Source organism: Salarias fasciatus (assembly GCF_902148845.1).
Source record: "Salarias fasciatus chromosome 23 unlocalized genomic scaffold, fSalaFa1.1 super_scaffold_20, whole genome shotgun sequence".
NCBI lineage: Eukaryota > Metazoa > Chordata > Actinopteri > Blenniiformes > Blenniidae > Salarias > Salarias fasciatus.
Window position 1 is genome coordinate 16,922,463 of NW_021941230.1, and position 23,196 is coordinate 16,945,658.

The window sequence follows — 23,196 nt, forward strand, 5'->3', positions numbered from 1 at the left end:
TTCTTTATATATGTCAGTGAAATATATTCTCTATATATGTCAATGAATATATTCTTTATATATGTCAGTGAAATATATTTGCTATATATGTCAGTGAATATATTCTCTATATGTCAGTGAATATATTGACTATAAGTCAGTGAAATATATTGACTATATTTGTCAGTGAAATATATTGACTATATTTGTCAATGAAATATATTTGCTATATATGTCAGTGAATATATTCTCTTTATAAGTTAGTGAAATATATTGACTATAAGCCAGTGAAATATTGAGGTGTGGGGGCGGGGCTCTGATTGGAGGAAAGGGGTCCAGCAGTGACTCAGTGACCTTCAGCTCCCACGTCTCCCTGTTTCCCCGTCTCCAGCACACCGACCGCTGAGGAGGAGTTGAACAGCAGCTCCAGCAGCGCCTCGGGGAGTCGGAGCCGTCAGCCAATCAGGGAGAGAATACCAGGCTGCTGCCGAGGGAGAGGACAGACTGGCTCCTCCAGAGCTCCACACACCGCAGGAGGTCTGGAGACAAAGACTGAACTCTTCATGAGGGAGCAGCCCTCCTGCTGACAGCTGCTTAGAGCATCCATCCATCATCCATCATCCATCCATCTGTCCGTCCATCCATCCATCATCCATCCATCCGTCCATCTTTCTTTGCAGAGCACCTTCTGTGTTCACAAAAAACAAGGCAAAGTGCTGAACAGTAAAATAATTTACTAAAACAAAACCACACCTTCAATTAGGGTCTCACACAAACACACTCAGTTGTATACACACACACACACACACACACACACACACACACACACACACACACAAACACACACACACACACACACACACACACACACACACACACACACACACACAAACACACACACACACACACACACACTGTGTGTGTTTCATGGGAAACTCCAGCAGTGGGGCCACTCACACCGGGAGAGGTCAAAGGTCAGGACTGCTGGGGCTCCGACCCCCGACCCCGAATCCTCAAACACAGTCTCTGATCACTCTGATCACTCCTCACTCCACAGGATCAGTCACTCCGATCACTCGGGGTGGGCGGATCGATCCTAATACCGATAGTATGGATACCAAAGGCAGTATTGGTACCGATCGATACCAGCACTTTGAGATCAATACTGTTTTTCTGCTCTGGCAGAGTCAGCGCAGAGTCTCTGTCGGACCGTTAGCTCTCTTCAGTGATCAGGAGAGAGAGAGAGAGACAGAGAGAGAGAGAGAGAAGGGGAGGAGGGGGGAGGAGGAAGAGGAGGAGGAGGAGGAGGAGGAGGAGGAGGGAGGAGGAGGGAGGAGGAGGAGGAGGAGGGAGGAGGAGGAGGAAGACGAGGGAGGAGGAGGAGGAGGAGGAGGAGGAGGAGGGAGGACCCTGACTGACCAGACCCGACACAGACCGGGTCTCTGCCTGTTTTCAACAGAACCTCCAGAACCTCCAGGGAGGTTTTAGAGAATCCAGTTCAGATTCTGGTGTTTCAGCACAGTTTGACGTTTCTTTTCACCTGGAGGTCAGAGATTCATTCAGCAGAGATTAAACTGTTTTCATGTATTTAGTCAGTTGAAATAAATCCTGATTGTGTTCATGGAGCTAAAATATATAACATATATGAAAGGAGGTGGAGAATGCCAGCAGCTATATTTCCAGTACATTAACACTGATGACTGGAGCTGTTTGATGTGGTTCAGCATGAGACTCTGAACCAGACGCTGTGTGGTCGTCCTGACGCAGCTTGTGTGTTTTTAAACTTTTGTTTATCGTGTTGTTGCTGTGCTTTTTCAGGTATTTTTTAATGTATTTATTTAGTGTAGTATAACTGCTCACGATATCCAGGGGCAAAAGGGACCTCAGGGCATAAACGCACTGACAAACGTACTTTCCACCTTATTTGCACCAATGACTTTTTTCCATAAATACCTCTGGGTAATGGTACTTTTTGTTGTACTGCGGATACTGATACATTCCTTTTTTATTATATTTTCAGTATTGACATTTTCTGTGTGAAAAAGGCAAAAGGAATTATTTTATTGAGATGTTGACATTGTTGCAGTAATCTTGTGTTTTTTGATAAAAATAGTTCTTCTGTCTGGTTAACATCTTGGTCCGTGTTTCATTCTCCAGGTGAGGTCGTTCCAAACAGCTCCTCTCTCTCTCAGCTGGCTCAGGCTCACTGTGCAGCTCTCCTGCTGCTGATCAGACACACCGGCTCATTGATGGCAAATTTAAGATGAGGAAGAGGAGCAGGGACTGCTGGGAGCGACTTCAGAGCGTCAGACAGCGAAACTGCTTCCTGTGATGGATGGAAAATAAACATAAAAATGCAAAAAAAAATTTAAAAACCTAGTGAAAAGTATCGGTATCGGTATCGGCCCAGTATTTACTTGGTATCAGATCGATACCAAAATTTGGAGTATCGCCCACCCCTACTGATCACTCCTCACTCCACAGGATCAATCACTCTGATCACTCCTGACTCCACAGCACCATCAGCCACCATGTGGTTCTCTCTCATCCATCAGTCGGCCTTTACTGACGCTGATCATCAGAGATCAGGACTAAATCCATCCTGCAGTGTTTCTGCATGAAGCTGGGAGCTTCTGGATCTTCCAGCTGGAGAAAGGTTCTACTGATTGATCCAGCCTGACTGGAATTTACTGACTGAAATCCTGTTTGAGGACATAAAGAGTGAAGAAGCAAACTTATTATTGAGGTGTTTGAAAGTGAGTTTTCAGCCTGCAGAAGACAGACAGAGATAAGTCAGACTGCTTTAATCTGAGAGGAGATCTCTGATTCTGTCATGGAAACACAACCACCTCCTGACGTGACAGCAGCCTCCTATCAGATCTGATCATACAAGTCCGTTTCTCAGGAAATCACTTCTTGCTCAACATGGTGACAAAAGTTTCTCAACCTGGACGAATAAAGAGTTAAAACTCCAACAAACATAAAACTCTAACAAACTGAAGCAAAGGACAACAAGTCCGTCTATTTCAGGGGGAGGCACATGGAGGACGGCCCAACACGTCACTGCCAGAGTCGTGTTACAGTTCATTTTCTGTCCATCAGGAGAAACAACGATCCAAAGTCTCCAAAAACAAAAGCAGGAGTCCAGCGTGGACTCAGGATCCAGATCCAGAAACCAGAAGCTGCTTCAGCAGCAGGGAGACAGGAAGAAGATCTTCCAGACCGCCTGGCAGGAGCCCAGACCACCAGGAGACCCCCATGAGCCTAGACCACCAGGTGACCCCCATGAGCCCAGACCACCAGGAGACCCCCATGAGCCCAGACCACCAGGTGACCCCCATGAGTCCAGACCACCAGGAGACCCCCATGAGCCTAGACCACCAGGTGACCCCCATGAGCCCAGACCACCAGGAGACCCCCATGAGCCTCGACCACCAGGTGACCCCCATGAGCCCAGACCACCAGGTGACCCCCATGAGCCCAGACCACCAGGAGACCCCCATGAGCCTAGACCACCAGGTGACCCCCATGAGCCTAGACCACCAGGAGACCCCCATGAGCCCAGACCACCAGGAGACCCCCATGAGCCTAGACCACCAGGAGACCCCCATAAGCCCAGACCACCAGGAGACCCCCATGAGCCCAGACCACCAGGAGACCCCCATGAGCCCAGACCACCAGGAGACCCCCATGAGTCCAGACCACCAGGTGACCCCCATGAGCCCAGACCACCAGGAGACCCCCATGAGCCTAGACCACCAGGTGACCCCCATGAGCCCAGACCACCAGGTGACCCCCATGAGCCCAGACCACCAGGAGACCCCCATGAGCCTAGACCACCAGGTGACCCCCATGAGCCTAGACCACCAGGTGACCCCCATGAGTCCAGACCACCAGGAGACCCCCATGAGCCCAGACCACCAGGTGACCCCGGTGACCAATGAGACGCAGGTGAAGCACATCAGAGTGGAGAACAGCGATCAGACATGAGGAGCAGCAGAGCTGAATGAGAGACGACAGGCCTGTTTACCTCCCTACTCTACTCTACCCAGCTCTACTCTGCTCTACTCTACATCCATGGATTTATCATGGTAAAGTTGATCGGCCAATAGACGAGGAGCTGACCCCAAGACACGCCTTGAAACCCCGCCCCCTCATTTACATATTGGCGCATAAATAAATAAATGTGGAGAAAAAAAATGGAGCAAGAAAATGCAAGATAGGAAAAAAAAAGACCTCTGAATTTAACTGGACACTGTAGAAAACATCAGCATGACCCTGAGGCCAGAATGACGGGATTATTTAGATCATTGATGAAGGAATTTGCTGCAATTATTGCTTAAAATTCATATTATTTTGAATATTTTTAGGGTGTTTTGGATTTTAAATCATTTCAATTCCTTTGGGTTTTGGTTTGAGAGTCAGACAAACTTACAGAGGTGATGTATTTGTTCACTGAACTGAGAAAAGAAAACAGATGAAGTGAATCCACTAATATGGAGGAACTGGAAAAATACAGCGAATGGAGCATTGATTGATGAATTCCAAGCATTTAGATTCAACTGCTGAAGAAACAGCTGAAACATAAGTAGACCTTGATCCCTAACAAGATAAAATAAAGCAGTGAAAACCTCCAAAGAGCAGCAGCACGACCAGAGGAAGACGGCTGGACCAGGACCAGAGCAGCACTCAGATCAGCTTCTCCGTCTCCACATTCGGCCCAAACAGAGAAACCAGCAGCTCTCATTAGGACATATGGACGAGGACAAGGACAGACGCTTCTACTGAGATTTAATGTGTTTCAGGTTCCACTCATTTTGGAGCTAAGTAGAAAAACAGAGGAACGTCCACGTCTCCGGGGAACGATGTCAGATTTACAGATGTGATTAGAAATGCTTCCTGGCTGGCTGTCGCAGCTCATACGACCAGAGCAGACTGCAGAAACAGGGACTGTCCAGACTGCCTGACTGAAAAACCATCCTACAAGATCTGCAACAAAACTCCCCAAATTCAGAGCAACGGTTTCAGTTAAATAAAGTTAGTTCTTTATTTTCATGACTTCAATGCAACACTGCAGCAGAAGGAGCCAATGAGAGCACAGAGGGCAGCAGACTCCACATCTGGACTTGACAGAGAAGAACAGATCCATGGAGAAAATGAAGCACAATGTGACGACGATGAGATGGAATCAACCAGAGCTCAGTTTAAAATAACACCAGAAGACCAGGCTGAAGAGATCAGTGACGACATGGCTTCATCTTTGAGACAAGCAGATGCTGCTGGCAGGATCCAGCAGGTGGCCTCTCTGTCCGCTCGTCCCTGAGGTTCACCGAGCACTGGAGGAGGAAGACACAGTAAATCTTCCAGCTCCAGAGAGCAGAGCGCTGGCTGAAGCCCTCCAACACCGATTAAGGGAGAAGCTCTGCGCACTCCAGTCAACGAGCATCACGGCCCTGGCCACACTCCTGGATCCCAGATTCAAACAGATCGGGTTCTTTAGCCCCAATAAAGCAGCAGAGGCTGAGAAGAGGCTCACAAGTGAGTGTGCTGGTGTCATGTGAAGCAATGCCATGTTGTCATCATCAACATCGCCACCCTCCTCCTCCTCCTCCTCCTCCTCCTCCTCCTCCTCCTCCTCCTCATCCTCCTCCTCATCACAGCCACACACATCAGAAGCTTCCTCGTCTGCCACAACATGTGAGGGATATACTGTAGTTATGTTATTGAATGTAGTCACAAATGACATCCTGCTTTTCTGTCTTTCTCAGGTAGAGACTCTGGCAGCGATTCAACAACACAGTTCAGCAGACAAAAACCCTGAATGTCACTGCTGAAGCTCAGATGGACCTTGGCGAACCAAACAGAAACATTCTGCAGAGCCCTCTGGATCACTGGAACAGACAACAGAAGACCGATCCCAGTTTGTTCACACTTGCTACAGAAACCCTCTGGACCCCGGCCTCATCTGTTCCTTGTGAAAGGGTCTTTTCAAAAGCTGCAGAAATACTGTCCAAAAAAAGAAACCGCCTGAGTCCCAGCACAGTAGAGAAATTGATTTTTTTGAATAAAAATGAATAAAATGTCCCTACTTTGTTTTTCATGTTGCCACGAGTAACACAAGCACATAAAGTTTTATTTATCAAGCCCGTTTTATAATTAACAAAATACTGAAGCACTTTACTGAAAACCAGAACCTGACCCCGATCAAGCAGTCAGCTCCACATGTCAAATCTCTCCTCAGCTTGTTTCCACTTCATTACAGTATTTTACTTGTTTATTGGCAGGATCATTGAAACACAAGATGCCGAGATTTGTCGATCAAGGAGGGGGTGGCTGAGACGAGGAGGACGTGCCATCTGGTGGCCAAAGTATGTCATTGCAACTGAATGTGTGCAGTAAAACACACATTTTTTTCTTTTTGAAAAATTAATTGGGGGGATGTACGGAGAGAGGGTGTGGACCGTATGCTGCCCGCGGGCCGCCAGTTGCCCATCCCTGGTTTAGATTCTGTGTGTGTGTGTCTTTCATGCAATGTAGCAACTGTATAAAGTTGACTTGAGCACCACGGACAGCGACATGACTACTGTATGTCATTGTTTGTGTGTGTGTGTGTGTGTGTGTGTGTGTGTGTGTCTGTTTCACGCAATGTGTCAAAAAGACCTCGTCGTTTTATTAAAGACTTTTCATGAGCATTTCAGCACAGTCGGCAGCACTATGACTAATCTATGTATTTGTGTTAGAGAGTGAAGAGAGTGTCTGGACCGTCTCCTGTCTCCACTCCTCCTCCTCTTCCACCTGCTGCTCTGGAGGAAAGAAAAGAAACGATCACAACATTTTGACCATCAGGATGTTTTTGTCTTCACTGATGATTTGTTTGTTGCTTTATTTCCACTTCGACTGATCAAGATGTCAAAGTGGTGGTACAGATTACTGTTGTTTCTCATCAAATAGTTTGTTTACCATTTACATATTTTTCTGACATTCAAACAAAAGTTGGATTTGAAAGGCGAAGAATAACTTTGCCACTGAAAACATTGATCTCAGTGAATAAATCCATCTGGAAATGTGGACTGAAACGTTTCAGTTCAAAATTCCTTCAAAAGAGAAGAAAGAAATCTGGATCAGGGTCAATAAGTGCAGTGACACAACTCTGCCACAAGATGGAGACAGAGTACACTGTCTTTCAGTCAGAGAGGCTTAAAAACAGGATTAAAACACTTTTTTTTCCAAAGTTTAACTCCATCTACAGACACACAAAACGCTCTGGAACAAAGATCTATGTGAAGAATGATGAGGTTGAGGTCAGAATCCTGTGAAATTTAAGATTTTTTTCATTGTTGGTTTTGGATGCTCACATTATTTGACTTTGCACACAGAAACCAGATGATTTCACAAAGTCCTGCTTGAAGTGTGGAACCTCCCAGCTGGTAGAAAACCAGAGTGAGCGTTCCGGACTGGCTGGGTGAGCCGGGTCTGGTGCTGTGCCGGACTGCAGCTTCTCCTGGAGGCTTCCCTCTCAGGGGCCAAGAAACGTCTCTCAACCTGATTCCAAGTTCCTTCTTTGGTCTCACTCACAGAAATAACTCCACTCCACCAGAGATTTGAAATGTTCACCAGATTTTTATTCACTCAAAGGATTACAGGTTATAATTCAAAATTGATAAAAAAAAAGTAAAATTCCAAAAAATGAAGAAATCAAAGAGAACTGATTTTGCGTTGGTTCTGTTACGTCTCAAATTTCAGGCATGTATTATTTTAATGTGGTCACTTTAGGTGAGCAGTTTTTAGATTCTGCTGCTCATATTAATCTGTTTTTAGTCTAAATTTGGTATCTGGGTAACATCAACCTCGGAGGTCACCTCTCTCCAGATCTCAGGTCAGGGTTCCATCTTTTCTCTGATAATTCAGAAAAGGAAAACTGACAGCGTATCATCCAAACAGCTCTGAGTGAGAGTGAGAGCGCCACCCACTGGGAAACAGGGTCTACTTATACGCTCCAGTGACATGGACCTGTCCTCTGATGCTGCTTCGTTACCAAGGAAACCAGCTGCAGCCTCAGTTCTAAAAAAAAAAAAAAAAAAAAAAAAATATCATAATAATAATAAGGAAGAGAGGAGAAAAACAAAACATGCAGGCAGTGAGATCCACATGAGTTCTTCAGGCCCAGATGGAACCACTCAGGACCAAATACAAACCGGTCCGGTTCCATACGGTTCCACACCTGCTGCAAACCACATCCTGCCTCACCTCGGTGCAGAACAAGCTAATCAGTTGGATTACAATCACAAAAATATTTGGTCAGTTAAACACAGTCAGCCTGAGGGAGCAGATGATAATATATGATGAAATGAGCATCCATGATACGACTGAAATCGTATCAATGAAAAAGGAGTAAAAAGGAGATTAAAAAAGGAGATCCACCGTGGTCCAGTATACGACTAAACAAGGCTCTTTTTCCACCAGGGTCCACAAAAGGAAAAGGAACCTTGTTCCACTGTCTGTGGGAACCTGATGAGATTCATCATTGCTGTAAGAAGCTCATATAAACCATCTGGTCTCCACAGCAGGAAGGTTCAGAGGACCGACTTCATCCCTCCACTGCACTCCGCTCAGAGTCCGCCCGGTCTGCCGGTCTGCCCCCTGCTGGCCTGCAGAGACATGACGACACACAGGAGTGAGGAGAGTCTGGCTCCACCCAGAGCTCCAGAGCATCAGCAGAGAGGTGAACAGTACCTTATAGTACAGCCACAGCGCCCCCTGCAGCAGCAGCAGAGACAGCGGCACCACCACCCATCTGACCACCACAGCTGTTGGATCTGAACACACAGAGAACAATCAGCGTCTGTCTGAGGACTGCTGGGAGTGAGACCATCAGAGTCCTCCATCTGGGCTCCCTCTTGGTCTGGATCAGGTCTGGGTGGCGCTACAGAGACCAAACCCCTCCAGACATGTCTGTCCCTTCCATCTTCCTCCAGCTCTTCTGGCTGGACTCCAAGTCTCTCCCAGACCAACCCAGAGAGTCCTGGACCCCCCCGGGGCCTCCTCCCAGTGGGACCTGCCTGCTGGACCTCTAAAGGGGGGAAAACCCACACATGTTCTCTGGAAGGGTGGAGTAAAGGAGGAGTCAGCTTCTTCTTACCGGACACAGACAGAGACAGCAGGCGGCTCTCTGACCAGAAGTCGTGTCCAAAAACATGGAGGTGATAAACACAGCTGTAGTTTCCCCGGTGGGCGGGCTCTGCGGCAGGAAACAGGAAGTGTGCAGAGTGATTGACAGCCGGCTGGGTGGACTTGTAGGAGGTGTTGGAGGAGGTGAAGGTGAGCTGGAAGGAGCCTCCTGGGTACTGTGGCTGGATGGAGCAGCTGATGGTGAAAGTGGAGCCCCAGACCACCTGGAGCCCCTGCTGCTGGGCCTCAGAGACCCCGAGGATGGAGGAGGAGGAGGACACGGAGAGGACTGGATGGAGCAGCAGGTCTGGAACACACACACACACACACACACACACACACACAGATCATTCACTGACCTTTAACTCTGACTGTGATGAGTGAGGAACACACCACTGATGAACTTACCTGAGCAGGAGAGATTAATGCTCAAGGGAAATTCAGAGAAAACTGAACACTTCATGAGATCAGATCCAGACTGAAAGCAGTCGTCCGTGATCCCCACTGTCAGTGTGGAGTTGACTGAACGTGTCTCATCTGCAGACACAGCAGAGCCGCAGTGAAGATGTGAACAAAAAACAGCTGCTTTCTCCAAAGACCACCATTGGATAAATGTTGGTCTCCAAACTCCAGACCTCCTGATCTGCAGAGAACCTGCACAGCGACTGTTTTCTCCGACCAGCCTGATTTCAGGAAACCCTGAACGAACAGAAGAGAGAGAGGATGGAGTGAGAGTGAAGAGAAGAGCAGTGGAAGCTGCAGCTCCTCTTCTACCTGAGCAGGTGAGTCCAGCAGCTTTACCAGGTGAGCAGCTGCTTCTAGCTGAGCCTGAGCTTCTACAGTCCAGCAGAGCAGACTCATGGCCTCCACACTGGAACTCTGGGCTCCACCTGGGAGTCTGCACGTCTCCATAGAGCGCCCCCTGCAGGACTGAAGGAGCCCCGCAGCCCAGCTCCCGACACACCACCTGTGCATCCTGCAGGTCCAGGTCTGCTTCACACACTGAGGACCAGGTCTGGTCAGACGGGTTAGTCTTCACCTGCAGTCTGCCTGAACAGCGACTGGATCCATTCAGCAGGCGCACCGAGTCTGAACACAGGGCAGGAGGTCACTGCAGCTACAGCCTCACACACACACACACACACACACACACACACACACACACACTGCAGCTACAGCCTCACACGCACTCCAGCTACAGCCTCAAAAAAACACTGTTCCTACAACCAGAAACACTGTCGCTACACTCTCACAGGACAGAATACAGGATCAGAACATGTTTTCACAACAGTTTTTTCCTGACAGTGAAACTGAAGAAAACTGAGAAGGAAACATTGTTTTCTGTGCATGTGTATAAGTGTGCATGTGCACGCGCGCGCGTGCACACACACACACACACACACACACACACACACACACACACACACACACACACACACACACACAGGTCATTAACAGAACTGTAACTCTGACTGTGGTGAGTGAGGAACACACCACTGATGAATTTACCTGAGCAGGTGAGAGTAATGCCGGCGTTATGTTCTTTGAAATGTGAACACTTCATGAAATGAGATCCAGACTGAAAGCAGTTGTCACTGATTATCACTGTAAGTGTGGAGTTTACTGAATGTGTCGTATCTGCAGACACGGCAGAGCCGCAGTGAAGATGTGAACAAAAAACAGCTGCTTTCTCCAAAGTCCACGGGAAGATTAATGCTGGTCTCCAAACTCTGGACCTCCTGATCTGCAGAGAACCTGCACAGCGAGTGTTTTCTCCCACCAGCCTGGTTTCAGGAAACTCTGAACAAAGAGAAGAGAGAGAGGATGGAGTGAGAGTGAAGAGAAGAGCAGTGGAGGCTGCAGCTCCTCTTCTACCTGAGCAGGTGAGTCCAGCAGCTTTACCAGGTGAGCAGCTGCTTCTAGCTGAGCCTGAGCTTCTACAGTCCAGCAGAGCAGACTCATGGCCTCCACACTGGAACTCTGGGCTCCACCTGGGAGTCTGCACGTCTCCATAGAGCGCCCCCTGCAGGACTGAAGGAGCCCCGCAGCCCAGCTCCCGACACACCACCTGTGCATCCTGCAGGTCCAGGTCTGCTTCACACACTGAGGACCAGGTCTGGTCAGACGGGTTAGTCTTCACCTGCAGTCTGCCTGAACAGCGACTGGATCCATTCAGCAGCCGCACCGACTCTGAACACCAGGGTTGGGGAGGAACGCAGTACATGTGACACAGTTACATTAATAGAATACAAAAGAAGTGGAACTGTAATCCTTTACCGCACATAAAACATTTGTAATCTCATTACAGTTATATCTGATAAAAACATGGATTACTGATCAGGATTACACTTGAAAATCAGAGTGAATATTCCAGACATATGAGCTGTCCAGACTTTACAGCACAAACCATGACACTACCATAGATATATAAAGAGTACAGTTCATAGATATATAAAGAGTAGAAGTCATAGATATATAAAGAAAAGACACTATAGCCATACGAGGGCGTACCCAAATGAAACTGGAATTTGGTCCTAAAATGCTAATAATAATGAGTTTGGACTTCTGGCCGTCAGATGTGCTCCAGGTTAGCCTCGTGGATATCTGTGAGAAATCTGAGCTCCCAGAGTGACACTGACGTCTGTCATGTGCTACTTATAGTAACAGAGTGCCGCGCCCCTCTGCGATTTCTCCACAATGGCGACATTGACTGGAAAGCTAGAGCAGCGCGGGAACATTAAATTCTGCTTTTTGCTGGAAAAACAGCAGCAGAAACACTCAGCTTGTTGCAGCAAGCCTACAAGGATGATGCTCTGGGGAAGACTCAGGTCCAGGAGTGGTTCGGAAGGTTCAAGAAGGGCCAGATGTCCATTTAGGATCAGCCCACATCAGGACGACCCTCCACCTCCCGCTCAGCCAACATTGTCGGGGAAATTCAAGTGGCTGTGATGGCAGATTGACGCTGTGTCGTTGGAGAGGTGGCTGATCTGATGGGGGTCTCCTGGAGTTCCTCGAGAGGTGGCTGATCTGACGGGGGTCTCCTGGAGTCCCTGCCAGAGGATCATCAGCCAGGATTTGGGGCTGCGCCTGCTCACACCGGAGCAGAAGGAGACTCGGTGGATGTGTGCCGGCAGATCACACGGCAGCTGGAGGACGACACCAGACTGCTGTCCAAGGTCATCACCGAGACCGAGACGTGGTACCGCGGTCTGATCCAGAGACCAAATAGCAGTCCAGCCAGTGGAAACACCATGGATCCCCTCGGCCGAAGAAAGTGCGTCAGGTCCGCTCAGCAGTGAAAACCATGCTGATCTGCTTCTTGGCTGTCCAGGGTATCGTCCACAGCGAGTCTGTCCCTCCAGGTCAGACTGTAAATCAGGACTACTACAGGAAGTCCTCAGACGCCCCGTGAGGATGTGAGGAGGAAGCAGAGCGTAGTGGCGGAGTGGAGCCGGTTGATCCACCACCACAGAGCGCCAGCGGACACGGCGCTGCGCCTCACGCAGTTTCTGGAGAAGAATGGGATGAATCTCCTCTCCCATCTGCCTTATTCACCAGATGTAGCCTCCAGTGACTTTTTCTTGTTCCCCAAGTTGAAGAAGGAGCTGAAGGGACAGCGGTTTGCAGATGTGGAGGAGGTGACAGAAAAAAACGCAGCAGGTAATTAAAGACACAATTACACACAGGTCTGACGACGCATTTGTGAAGTGGGAAACACGGCTGGAGCGCTGCATTAATGCAGATGGAGATTATTTCGAAGGTGACGGTGGTGTTTTATTTTAAAATATAAGAAATAAAAAGTTACAACCAACCTCCGGTTTAATTTGGGTATGCCCTCATACAGTGAGCAGTGATGAGAGTAACTGTTAGTTTGTCTCCACTGGTTTGGTTCATTTCTTCAAACAGAAATGACCTTTTCAAACCTCTAAGATCATTTGGCAAAAAAGTCCGACAGTTCAGCACAACAACAGATTAATGGAGTTCTTCCTGTTCGTAACTTTTTCGGTCAAGTGTTCATTTATTTCATTAATCATGTATTTAGTTTTGTAATAAATCACTGAACATGCACCTTAAAGTTCCAGTAAGAGGGGATCCACATTCTTTGACACATTTAAAGGTGCATTAAGGAGTTTAAAACATTAAAAGTACTTATTTTCCACCATAAATATGTTACAAATATTCAATGATGTGCAGAATGTCCCTGACATATTCATTTTAAGTACCGCTAACAGCGCTAACTTGTCACTTGAATAGTAGCAGTGCCGGTCCGGCTCCAGTATTTCTTAGGGAGAATTTGAGAGGATGTGACGTAATGCGCCTCCCGCAGACCTGACCTCCTTAGCTTTCGTTTTGTCCGCCATTCCTCCGCCAGATGCTTAGCAGCAACAACTGAGCAGGATGAGGATGGAGCTTCCAGAAAGTAAGAAAAGACCGGCTTCTAGCACTGCCACAGCTCCACCAGACCCACCAGGCAGAAGAACCTTAAAGGTTACTGCAGCGCTGCTAACAGAGCGAGGAAGGAGGCTGACCAACAGTTACAAATATAACTTTACTCACTTCAGTTGAAGCCATTGTTGCAAATCGATCACCTCTTCTGTGTGCCAAGGCTGCTAATGCAGTTTTATTGACCTCTTCCGTGCACGTACATGGACGCAAGCCACAGGCACCAGCGTTTCACTAAGCTGCAGTTTTGCCCAAGGCCTGCAGGGGCCGCTGTTTCACATGAAACGTGCAAACTCCTGAATGCACCTTTAAACACATTTGTTTTCTGAAGTAATGCAAAAGTTATTTTACCAAGTAATTAGTTATTCTTTAAATATTATAACTCACATACTTTGCAGAAGTAGTAACAATAACTGCTGACTTTTTAAAAGCAACTTAACCATTTGATATCCTACTTCACAATGCAGGACTGTGCTGTGCTCTGTGTACAAGTTGAAAATGTGCTGGTTGATGTTTTGGTGGGGTGTTGTTGTACAATGTACACACTGTTTGATTAGGATGTGGAGCTTGATTGTTCAAAATATTAAAGAAAAAAAAAACCCTAACTTTTCCAACACTGATGAAGAGTGGACTCTTGGTCCGGACTGCATTAGAACTGACTGTTCTTCCTCGTGGCCACCAGGGGGCGCAGGAAACCAAAGCAGCCCAGCAGTGAATGTATGAAGAGCAGCTGCTTCCAGCTGATCCAGCTCCTGGACAGTTCACCTGTATGGAGCACAGCTCCTCCTTCAGGGACTGCTTCCTGGACGCTTGTTCACACTGACCACAGCAACAACCGCTGCTGGGAGCAGCTGAGGCTGAACACAGAGCTCAGCAGGTAATCACATTACTCAGAGTATTCCGTGTTTGTGGAGAGTGAGGGTTGTCAGAACACTGAGTGGATGACACACTGTGTTTGTCCTTGTCTTTACTTCCGTTTACTGGTCTAAAACTAATGTAAACTACTCTGCTACATAAGTTTGTCTTCACTGTTTCAGTAGTTAGAGGAAGTTACTGACTACATTTTATACAGGTAACCTGCAACTGTACCGGATTACATTTTTAACATAACCCTCCAAACCCTGCTGAACACAGAACAGAACATCAATCAGGGGAAACAGTAGAACCTCAGATGAATCAGGAAAACCTCAGGGGAAACAGTAGCAGCTCAAAGTAAACATTCAAAACACAGAGGAAAGAGTAGAAACTCATAGAAGACGATAGAAACAGTAGAACTCAGTTCAGCTCCAGCAGTTGAGGTATTTTCATCCTCAGATCTTTGTGGATTTGAGGTTTTTTTCTGAAAACATGATTTTGTTGGAGGCCAATCAGCTGATCTCTGGTTTGAGGAACAAACTGAAGCAGCAGAGAAGCAGCAGGAAATTAATCCGCTGTTAAACCAGGAAGGAAAGATTCATTTTTTAAAGTCAGCAAAACATACCTGAGCAGGTGAGATTCAGGATGCGAGAGGAGCTCCATGATTTCACACAGTTCAACAGATCAGATCCAGATTGAAAACATCCTGAGTGGATTCCCCACATAGATTGAACAGACACATCAGTTGGTTGTACAGAAACAACAGAGCCACAGTTCAGATGTTCACAGATGAGAGCTGCTCTCTTCATGGTGAAGTCATCGTACTCCACAGGTCTCTGTTCACCAAGAACTTTAAGCTCCAGACTTCCTGCACAGCGACTGGCTCCTCCCACCAACCTGAACTCATCGACCTCTGAACCCAGAGCAGAGAGAGAAGAGAGAGAGGATGGAGTGAGAGTGAAGAGAAGAGCAGTGGAAGCTGCAGCTCCTCTTCTACCTGAGCAGGTGAGTCCAGCAGCTTTACCAGGTGAGCAGCTGCTTCTAGCTGAGCCTGAGCTTCTACAGTCCAGCAGAGCAGACTCATGGCCTCCACACTGGAACTCTGGGCTCCACCTGGGAGTCTGCACGTCTCCATAGAGCGCCCCCTGCAGGACTGAAGGAGCCCCGCAGCCCAGCTCCCGACACACCACCTGTGCATCCTGCAGGTCCAGGTCTGCTTCACACACTGAGGACCAGGTCTGGTCAGACGGGTTAGTCTTCACCTGCAGTCTACCTGAACAGCGACTGGATCCATTCAGCAGCCGCACCAAGTCTGGACACCAGGGTTGGGGAGGAACGCAGGACATGTGACACAGTTACATTAATAGGATACAAAAGCAGTTTAACTGTAATCCTTTTCCGTACATAAAACATTTGTAATCTCATTACAGGGATATCTGATAAATCATGGATTACTGATCAGGATTACATTTGAAAATCAGAGTGAATATTCCAGACATATGAGCTGTCCAGACTTTACAGCACAAACCATGACACTACCACAGATATATGAAGAGCAGTGATGGGAGGAGCTGCATTAAAATAAACCTTGTTGCTATTTTTGGTCACAAGTAATCTAACTACTGACTTTTCCCAGCATTACACCGTTGCCATTACTGACAATGAAACTCTGTGTTTCATTCCTATAATTTACCCTTTCAGCTGGTTTTTCCTCCTCCACAGTCCAGTGGAGTTTGTTTAGAGAAAGAAGGAACCTGATTGGTCCAAAGTGCGTCACTTGACCTGACAGAGATACAGCCCCAGAGAGCCCTGATCATTCAAAGGCTTTTAAACTCAATGGAAGTTCAGACCTCTACTGACAAATATCCATGTCAGGAACTGTGGAAATGCGATCTACAGAGACAAATCAGATTTGATGGTGTCTCAAATTATCACACAATAACATTTGAATCCATCCATCCATCCATCTATTTTCTTCCGCTTATCCGGGGCCGGGTCACGGGGGCAACAGTCTCAGCAGGGATGCCCAAACTTCCCTGTCTCCAGACACTTCCTCCAGCTCCTCTGGGAGGATCCCGAGGCGTTCTCAGGCCAGCCGAGAGACATAGACTCTCCAGCGTGTCCTCTGTCTTCCCCAGGGTCTCCTCCCAGTGGGACATGCCCGGAACACCTCCCCAGGGAGGCGTCCAGGAGGCATCCTAACCAGATGCCTGAGCCACCTCAGCTGGCCCCTCTCGATGTGGAGGAGAAGCGGCTCTACTCTGAGCTCCTCCCTGGTGACTGAGCTCCTCACCCTGTCTCTAAGGGAGCGCCCAGCCACCCGACGGAGGAAGCTCATTTCAACCGCTTGTATCCGGGATCTTGTCCTTTTGGTCATGACCCAAAGTTCATGACCATAGGTGAGGGTGGGAACGTAGACTGACCGGTAAATTGAGAGCTTCGCCTTTCGGCTCAGCACCCTCTTCACCACAACGGGACGATACAACGACTGATCACTGCAGCCGCTGCACCGATCCGCCTGTCAATCTCACCTCCATCCATCCCTCACTCGTGAACAAAACCCCAAGATACTTAAACTCCTCCACTTGGGCCAGAGTCTCTCCACCGACCTGGAGAGGGCAAGCCACCTTCTTCCGGTCTAGGGCCATGGCCTCGGATTTGGAGGTGCTGATCCTCATCCCTGTTGCTTCACACTCGGCTGCGAACCGCCCCAGTGCATGATGGTCCGGGTTCGATGAAGCCAACAGGACAACATCATCTGCAAAAAGAAGAGATGAAATCCTGTGGTTCCCGAACCGGACCCTCTCTGGCCCCTGGCTGCACCGAGAAATTCTGTCCATAAAGATTATGAACAGAACCGGTGACAAAGGGCGGCCCTGCCGAAGTCCAACATGCACCGGGAACAGGTTCAACTTACTGCTGGCAATGCGGACCAGACTCCAACTCCGGTCATACAAAGACCGGACGGCCCTTAACAAGGGGCCCCGGACTCCATATTCCCGGAGCACCCCCCACAAGACACCATGCGGGACGCGGTCGAACGTCTTTTCCAAAGTCCACAAAACACATGTGAACTGGTTGGGCGAACTCCCAGGAACCCTCGAGCACCCTATGGAGGGTAAAGAGCTGGTCCACTGTTTCACGACCAGGACGAAAACCGCATTGTTCCTCCTGAATCCGAGGTTCGGCTATCGGTCGGATCCTCCTCTCCAGTACCCTGGAATAGACTTTCCCAGGGAGGCTGAGGAGTGTGATCCCCCTACAGTTGGGGCACACCCTCCAGTCCCCCTTTTTAAAGAGGGAGACCACCACCCCGGTCTGCCAATCCAGAGGCACCGTCCCCGACCGCCACGCGATGTTGCAGAGACGTGTCAACCAAGACAGTCCCTGCACATCCAGAGACTTAAGATATTCAGGGCGAATCTCGTCCACCCCCAGTGCCTTGCCACCGAGGAGCTTACCGACCACCTCGGTGACTTCAGCTTGGGTGATGGACGAGTCCACCTCTGAGACCTCAGTCCACCTCTGGGACCTCAGCCTCTGCTTCCTCCACGGAAGACGTGACGACGGGATTGAGGAGGTCCTCGAAGTATTCCTTCCACCGTCCAACAATGTCTCCAGCTGAGGTCAGCAGCTCCTCCTCCACTGTAAACAGTGTTGGCGGAGACCTACTTTCCCCTCCTGAGGCGCCGGACGGTTTGCCAGAATTTCTTCGAGGCCGACCGATAGTCCTCCTCCATGGCCTCCCCGAACTCCTCTCAGACCCAAGTTTTTGCCTCCACAACAACAGCAAAAAAAAACATTTCAAACATTTTCAACATTTCAAAATAACATTTGAATCATTTAGATTAATGGAGTTCTTCCTGCTTGTAGTTTAGTCTGTCAAGTGTCCATTTATTTCATGAACCAGATGTTGAGTTTTATAATAAATAACTGAACATGCATCTTAAAGTTCCTTTCAGAGGGATCCAGATTCTTTGAAGTATTTCAACGATTTTATCTTGCAAAAGTAACACAAGAGTGATTTTGCCTTGTAATTAAAAATATTATAACTTAGTTACTTTCTTGAAGGAGTTACTAGTAACTATTAGGGCTGTCAAAAATAACGCGTTAATTGCGTTAATGAATTTATGTAAATAATCTGATTAAAATTTTTAACGCAGTTTAATGCATGCGCATCATGACAAGCCTCACCTCTACCAGCGGGTGGCGGTAGTGAACCCACACGGAATGCAAGCTGCCTGCAAGCTGCCAGCAACCGAAGAAGAAGAAGAAGCCTCACCTCAGCCTGCAGCTCGCCCATGCTTCACATGTACGCGTTTCTGCGTCTGCTATGGAGTGTCCGCGCACCACCGATGAGCTCGCGCTTTCTCCCGCACTACAATCTGGCTGCTGCGCGGACGTCCGCGGTTCGGTCCGCGCGGACCCTGGCTTGCGGACAGGAATTCAAGATGATTTTTACGTCACGAGGATCAAAGCGCAGCCCACACCCACGCAGACATGTGAAGCCTGGACGGGCAGCAGACAGGAGGCAAAGGAGGCCTGGCGTCAATTAATTTGTCAAAACAGAAGAAGAAAGCAATATAGAGGGAGATGAGCCGGCTGGCCCCATGGATGCTACTTGATTGATTAAAAAAATATTGAAGCAGTTTTCTGTTTTCCACACAAAAAAGAACCCTGGCTAAGAATGTCCTGTTTAATTGTGCAAGAAAAAAGTGTAGTATTTCTTAGTTTTACTTTTCTTGTGGTACTATATTTGTTACAGACCTGAAAATGTAGCTCCTGCCAAAAGCCAACTGTAGAGGGACTGCAGAGGGAGCATTGCACACACACAGACATCATGTTATGGTGTGCATGTTTTAGTTTTTTGAATATTTATTTTATTTGGAGCCTTGAATATGAAACACATCACGTGTTAAATATATATAATCACGTCCTGTCGTTTTTTTGTTAATGCAATACAGGAGAAAAGGGTATATTTCAGACATAGTTGGAAATTGCGATTATTTGTGATTAATCATGATTAATTAATTTGTAAACTGTGATTAATCTGATTAAAAATGTTAATCATTTGACAGCCCGAGTAACTATAAGTACTTTTAAAAAGTAACCCGTCCAACACTGATGAAGAGTGGACTCTTGGTCCGGACTGCATTAGAACTGACTGTTCTTCCTCGTGGCCACCAGGGGGCGCAGGAAACCAAAGCAGCCCAGCAGTGAATGTCTGAAGAGCAGCTGCTTCCAGCTGATCCAGCTCCTGGACAGTTCACCTGTATGGAGCACAGCTCCTCCTTCAGGGACTGCTTCCTGGACGCTTGTCCACACTGACCACAGCAACAACCGCTGCTGGGAGCAGCTGAGGCTGAGCACAGAGCTCAGCAGGTAATCACATTACTCAGAGTATTCTGTGTTTGTGGAGAGTGAGAGTTGTCAGAACACTGAGTGGATGACACACTGTGTTTGTCCTTGTCTTTATTTCTGTTTACTGGTCTAAAACTAATGTAAACTACTCTGCTACATAACTTTGTCTCCACTGTTTTAGTAGTTAGAGGAAGTTACTGACTACATTTTATACAGGTAACTTGTAATTGTACCGGATTACATTTTTAACGTAACCCTCCAAACCCTGCTGAACACAGAACTGAACATCAACCAGGGGGGTATTGCACAAAAGTAGGATAAAAACATCCAGGATAAATGAAAATGTGCGGCTTGAGTAAGCCTAGTCGGGGTTTTCTGGGATGAATCGGTGTCACGTTTGCCGAGCCAGGATGAAAAGACGCGGTGAGTCCAGCCCGGTGTGGAGCATCAGGATCAGTGGCGTCACGGCGTTCTTCAGAAGACCACGACATCGATCACAGAATCACTGATTGAAAATGAACCAACGACGAGTGTCTTACTTCACCGGGACGAGCAGCAGTGTGCGGACTGTACTGCGGCTGTCGGGGGCGCTCTCTTATATGGGGGGGGTGCCTCAGGGCGAGGACTTTACACAAAACACTCACCAAAAACACCCCAAAGCGTTTTTTTTCCTTCGTGCCTGTGTGTATAAGCTTTCCTCGTGTTTCTGCTGCTCAGAGAGGCAGCCCCTCCCACACCGTGAAAACGCTCTGTTTCCTATGTTGACGTCACACGGTGAAGATGGCTCCCCTGAGCCCCCCTCCCGCAGGCCTTTGGCAATCAGCGTTGCCGCTTTTTTCTAACTCTGATTACGGAGTTAAACTTTGACCATCGTCTGAAAGCAGCAATCAAGCAAGAGCAAGAGTCTGAAGGGTCTGAAGAGTCTGGAGGGTCTGAAGGGTCTAGAGGGTCTGAAGGGTCTGAAGGGTCTGGAGGGTCTGAAGGGTCTGAAGGGTCTGGAGGGTCTGAAGGGTCTGAAGGGTCTGAAGGGTCTGAAGGGTCTGGAGGGTCTGAAGGGTCTGAAGGGTCTGAAGGGTCTGCGCTTGGTGAGTTTCTAACAGGAAAAGACGTTTTTGCATGTAGAGAAGCTAGAGCTAAAGAGCTAAAGCTAGCTAGCGTGTTTGTTTTGAAGCTCTGATTGGTTGAAGTAGCTGTCAGTCAAAGTCCACAGGGGGAGAGGCGGGATCTTCAGTGAAACGGAGCGTTTTCTCTTCCGGGCTTCAGAATTAGCCCCAGAAAATCTTTTATTTCACACAAAATGACTTTTCCTTAGCGCCAAAAATAAACTATTACCATGTTAATGCCATTTCTAGGGTTTGGACGAGCTAAAAAAGCAGGATACAGCCCCTTTAAGTGATGTTTCAGGCACAGCGCCCCCACGCTTCAATGGTGAGGACAAGTACTGCATGCAGGCCGGCATCTTTATTACAGACCAACTAACCTCCTTGACAGAGATTTACTCCGCCCCCCACAGGATTTGAAAAGAGGCGCGCTCGGCGGATTGGGGGAGGGGGCTGAGTTGTTGTGACAGCGCACGCTGGCCGAGCGAGTCCGGTGACGGGGGTGTGGCGCTCACACGGAGCGTCGGAGCGGCGCAGAGCGGTGCTCACTCGGAGAGGAGCGTCGGGGCGCCCGGGGGGCTCGTGGGTTTTCATAACCCACCAACCCTACGTAAATCACACCTGTGAACTACGCTAAATGATCTAACCAACTAACTCTAATGCTAAAATGATGCTAATGCTAAAACAATGCTAATCTGATAATTGCTATGAACAAGATGGCTCGCTCTGGTCCAACTCCGACTTGTAGGAGAGGCATCGCTTATATAGGGCTGTACTCAGTGACGTACGATGGATGCAGGGGCGTGGGCGATACGTACGTTGGATGCCATCATCCAGCCAATCACGAAATTCAAATGTAGTCAACGCTGTGAAACCACTTGGGGCAGTAGTGAGACGGTTTCTGTCACAAAAATAGGATTTTAAACAAGTTTGCACTAAATTGTAAAAGTAATGTCAGAAACGAGTCGACAACAATATAAGACATGCATTTATTCAGTTTATCAGCAAAAAAAAGTGATTTGGGGGTTAGATGCTCTTTAAAGTGAAATAGTGATGAGCAAATCAGACACTAAAAATGACCTAATTCTGAATATGATCCATGATTATGATCATACAAAAATAATAATAAAATACAGGAAATACACGGGGGAAACAGCATTTTGCCAATATTTAACCCCCCCCCCCAAAAAAAAAAAAAAAAAAAAAATCACAAATCATGTTTTCTGGGGGCCTCATGTCTCAAAGGGGGGCATTACAGTTCAAGGATGTGGAGCTGAGGACTTTTCAAGTCCACTAAATAAATCCTGGTGTTTTTCTCTCATGTGGCCCAGAGAAGTGCACGTTACTCCGGTTATGTGAAATATAATTAAGTTCAAAGAAAGTTTTAACTCTGTGTGGTGTTCTCTACTGAATCAGCTGTTCTGCTGCTGTGTTCTGTTTCATCCTCATCTGTCATGAAGAACAAACCTGTCGGCCAGAACAGAACCTGCAGCAGCTGAAAACCAGACAGAAAATATTCTGCAGTCTGGTCAGTTACTGAAGTGTCACCCAAAGAGCAGTTATCAAATGAAGTGATGAATCTGTTTCTTCTGAGAATGAATTTCTGTCTGATTTTAGCCGTTAAAGAGTGGAGTCAGAATGATGTGGGACCGTTCACTCCTAAAACTGGAGTCCTGAAACACGACCATTTTCTATTTTCAGGAGACAGTTCAGACCAAATGATGCTGTCTGTTGTACTGTGTCCATTTCAGTGGTGTGAGACATTTATTTTTCCTTTGTTTCTCATTTTACTCATTGTGTAGCTTCAGGTTGTTGTGTTTTATTTCTTATTCTTTATTTTTACATCAGTGTGGTTTAGTACCAATTTCTTTCAGGTTTTTTTCTTCCATTGTCTTTACAATAATTGTGAACCTTTTATTGCAGGACTTGTATTAATAAAGAAAGGATTCTGAAATGTCTGTGTAGAAAGTTATGTTGGTCTTCATATAATCTGAGCAACAAAATAATCCTAAAGTCAACCAGACCCTGCAGATGCAGCGACTACAGCTGGAAGGTTTGGCTGCAGGAGGATTAAATGACATAATGTGTGTAAAAAATTAAATGCTGTAAGCCACGCCCACTTCTCTCACTGTTGACAGCAGTTTAATCTGATCCTGGTCGTTAGCCTGCTGTGGAGCAGCGAGCTGCAGAGGATAAATCACCATGGTGACTGTCCGGGATTAACTTGGCCAGCTTTTGTGCAACCGACTGGAGGATAACTTCATCCAGGATCACCACAGGATCACCACAG

The 23,196-nt window shown here is 47.5% G+C and overlaps 2 protein-coding genes and 1 long non-coding RNA gene across 3 annotated transcripts in view; all 3 read right to left on the reverse strand.

The window, feature by feature from the left end:
* The window catches only part of LOC115383905 (scavenger receptor cysteine-rich type 1 protein M130-like), a gene marked incomplete at its 5' end in the record, with an annotated part of 310,771 nt that overhangs the window by 281,090 nt on the left and 6,485 nt on the right, over window positions 1-23,196 (reverse strand). The window lies entirely within an intron of this gene.
* On the reverse strand, window positions 7,406-15,350 carry LOC115383708 (uncharacterized). Its single transcript, XM_030085890.1, has 3 exons — window positions 15,071-15,350; window positions 8,713-9,454; window positions 7,406-8,627 (listed from the first exon to the last, which is right to left on the reverse strand). The coding sequence occupies exons 1-3, from the start codon at window positions 15,252-15,254 to the stop codon at window positions 8,567-8,569; spliced, it is 987 nt and encodes a 328-aa protein (XP_029941750.1). The 5' UTR covers window positions 15,255-15,350; the 3' UTR covers window positions 7,406-8,566.
* LOC115383736 (uncharacterized) lies at window positions 10,176-11,086 on the reverse strand. The gene is made up of 3 exons (XR_003930730.1): window positions 11,023-11,086; window positions 10,657-10,947; window positions 10,176-10,236 (listed from the first exon to the last, which is right to left on the reverse strand). It is a non-coding gene; the product is annotated as an uncharacterized LOC115383736 (long non-coding RNA).

What these genes read in the sequence shown, in the direction of transcription:
- LOC115383708 (XM_030085890.1), bottom strand. Translation starts at nt 15,254, where the DNA reads ATGAAGAGAGCAGCTCTCATCTGTGAACATCTGAACTGTGGCTCTGTT. An exon ending in CCTGAATCTCACCTGCTCAG is followed by an intron (nt 9,455 to 15,070) that starts GTATGTTTTGCT and finishes TGTGTGTTCCAG; the next exon opens with ACCTGCTGCTCCATCCAGTC. An exon ending in CGCTGTGGCTGTACTATAAG is followed by an intron (nt 8,628 to 8,712) that starts GTACTGTTCACC and finishes ATGTCTCTGCAG; the next exon opens with GCCAGCAGGGGGCAGACCGG.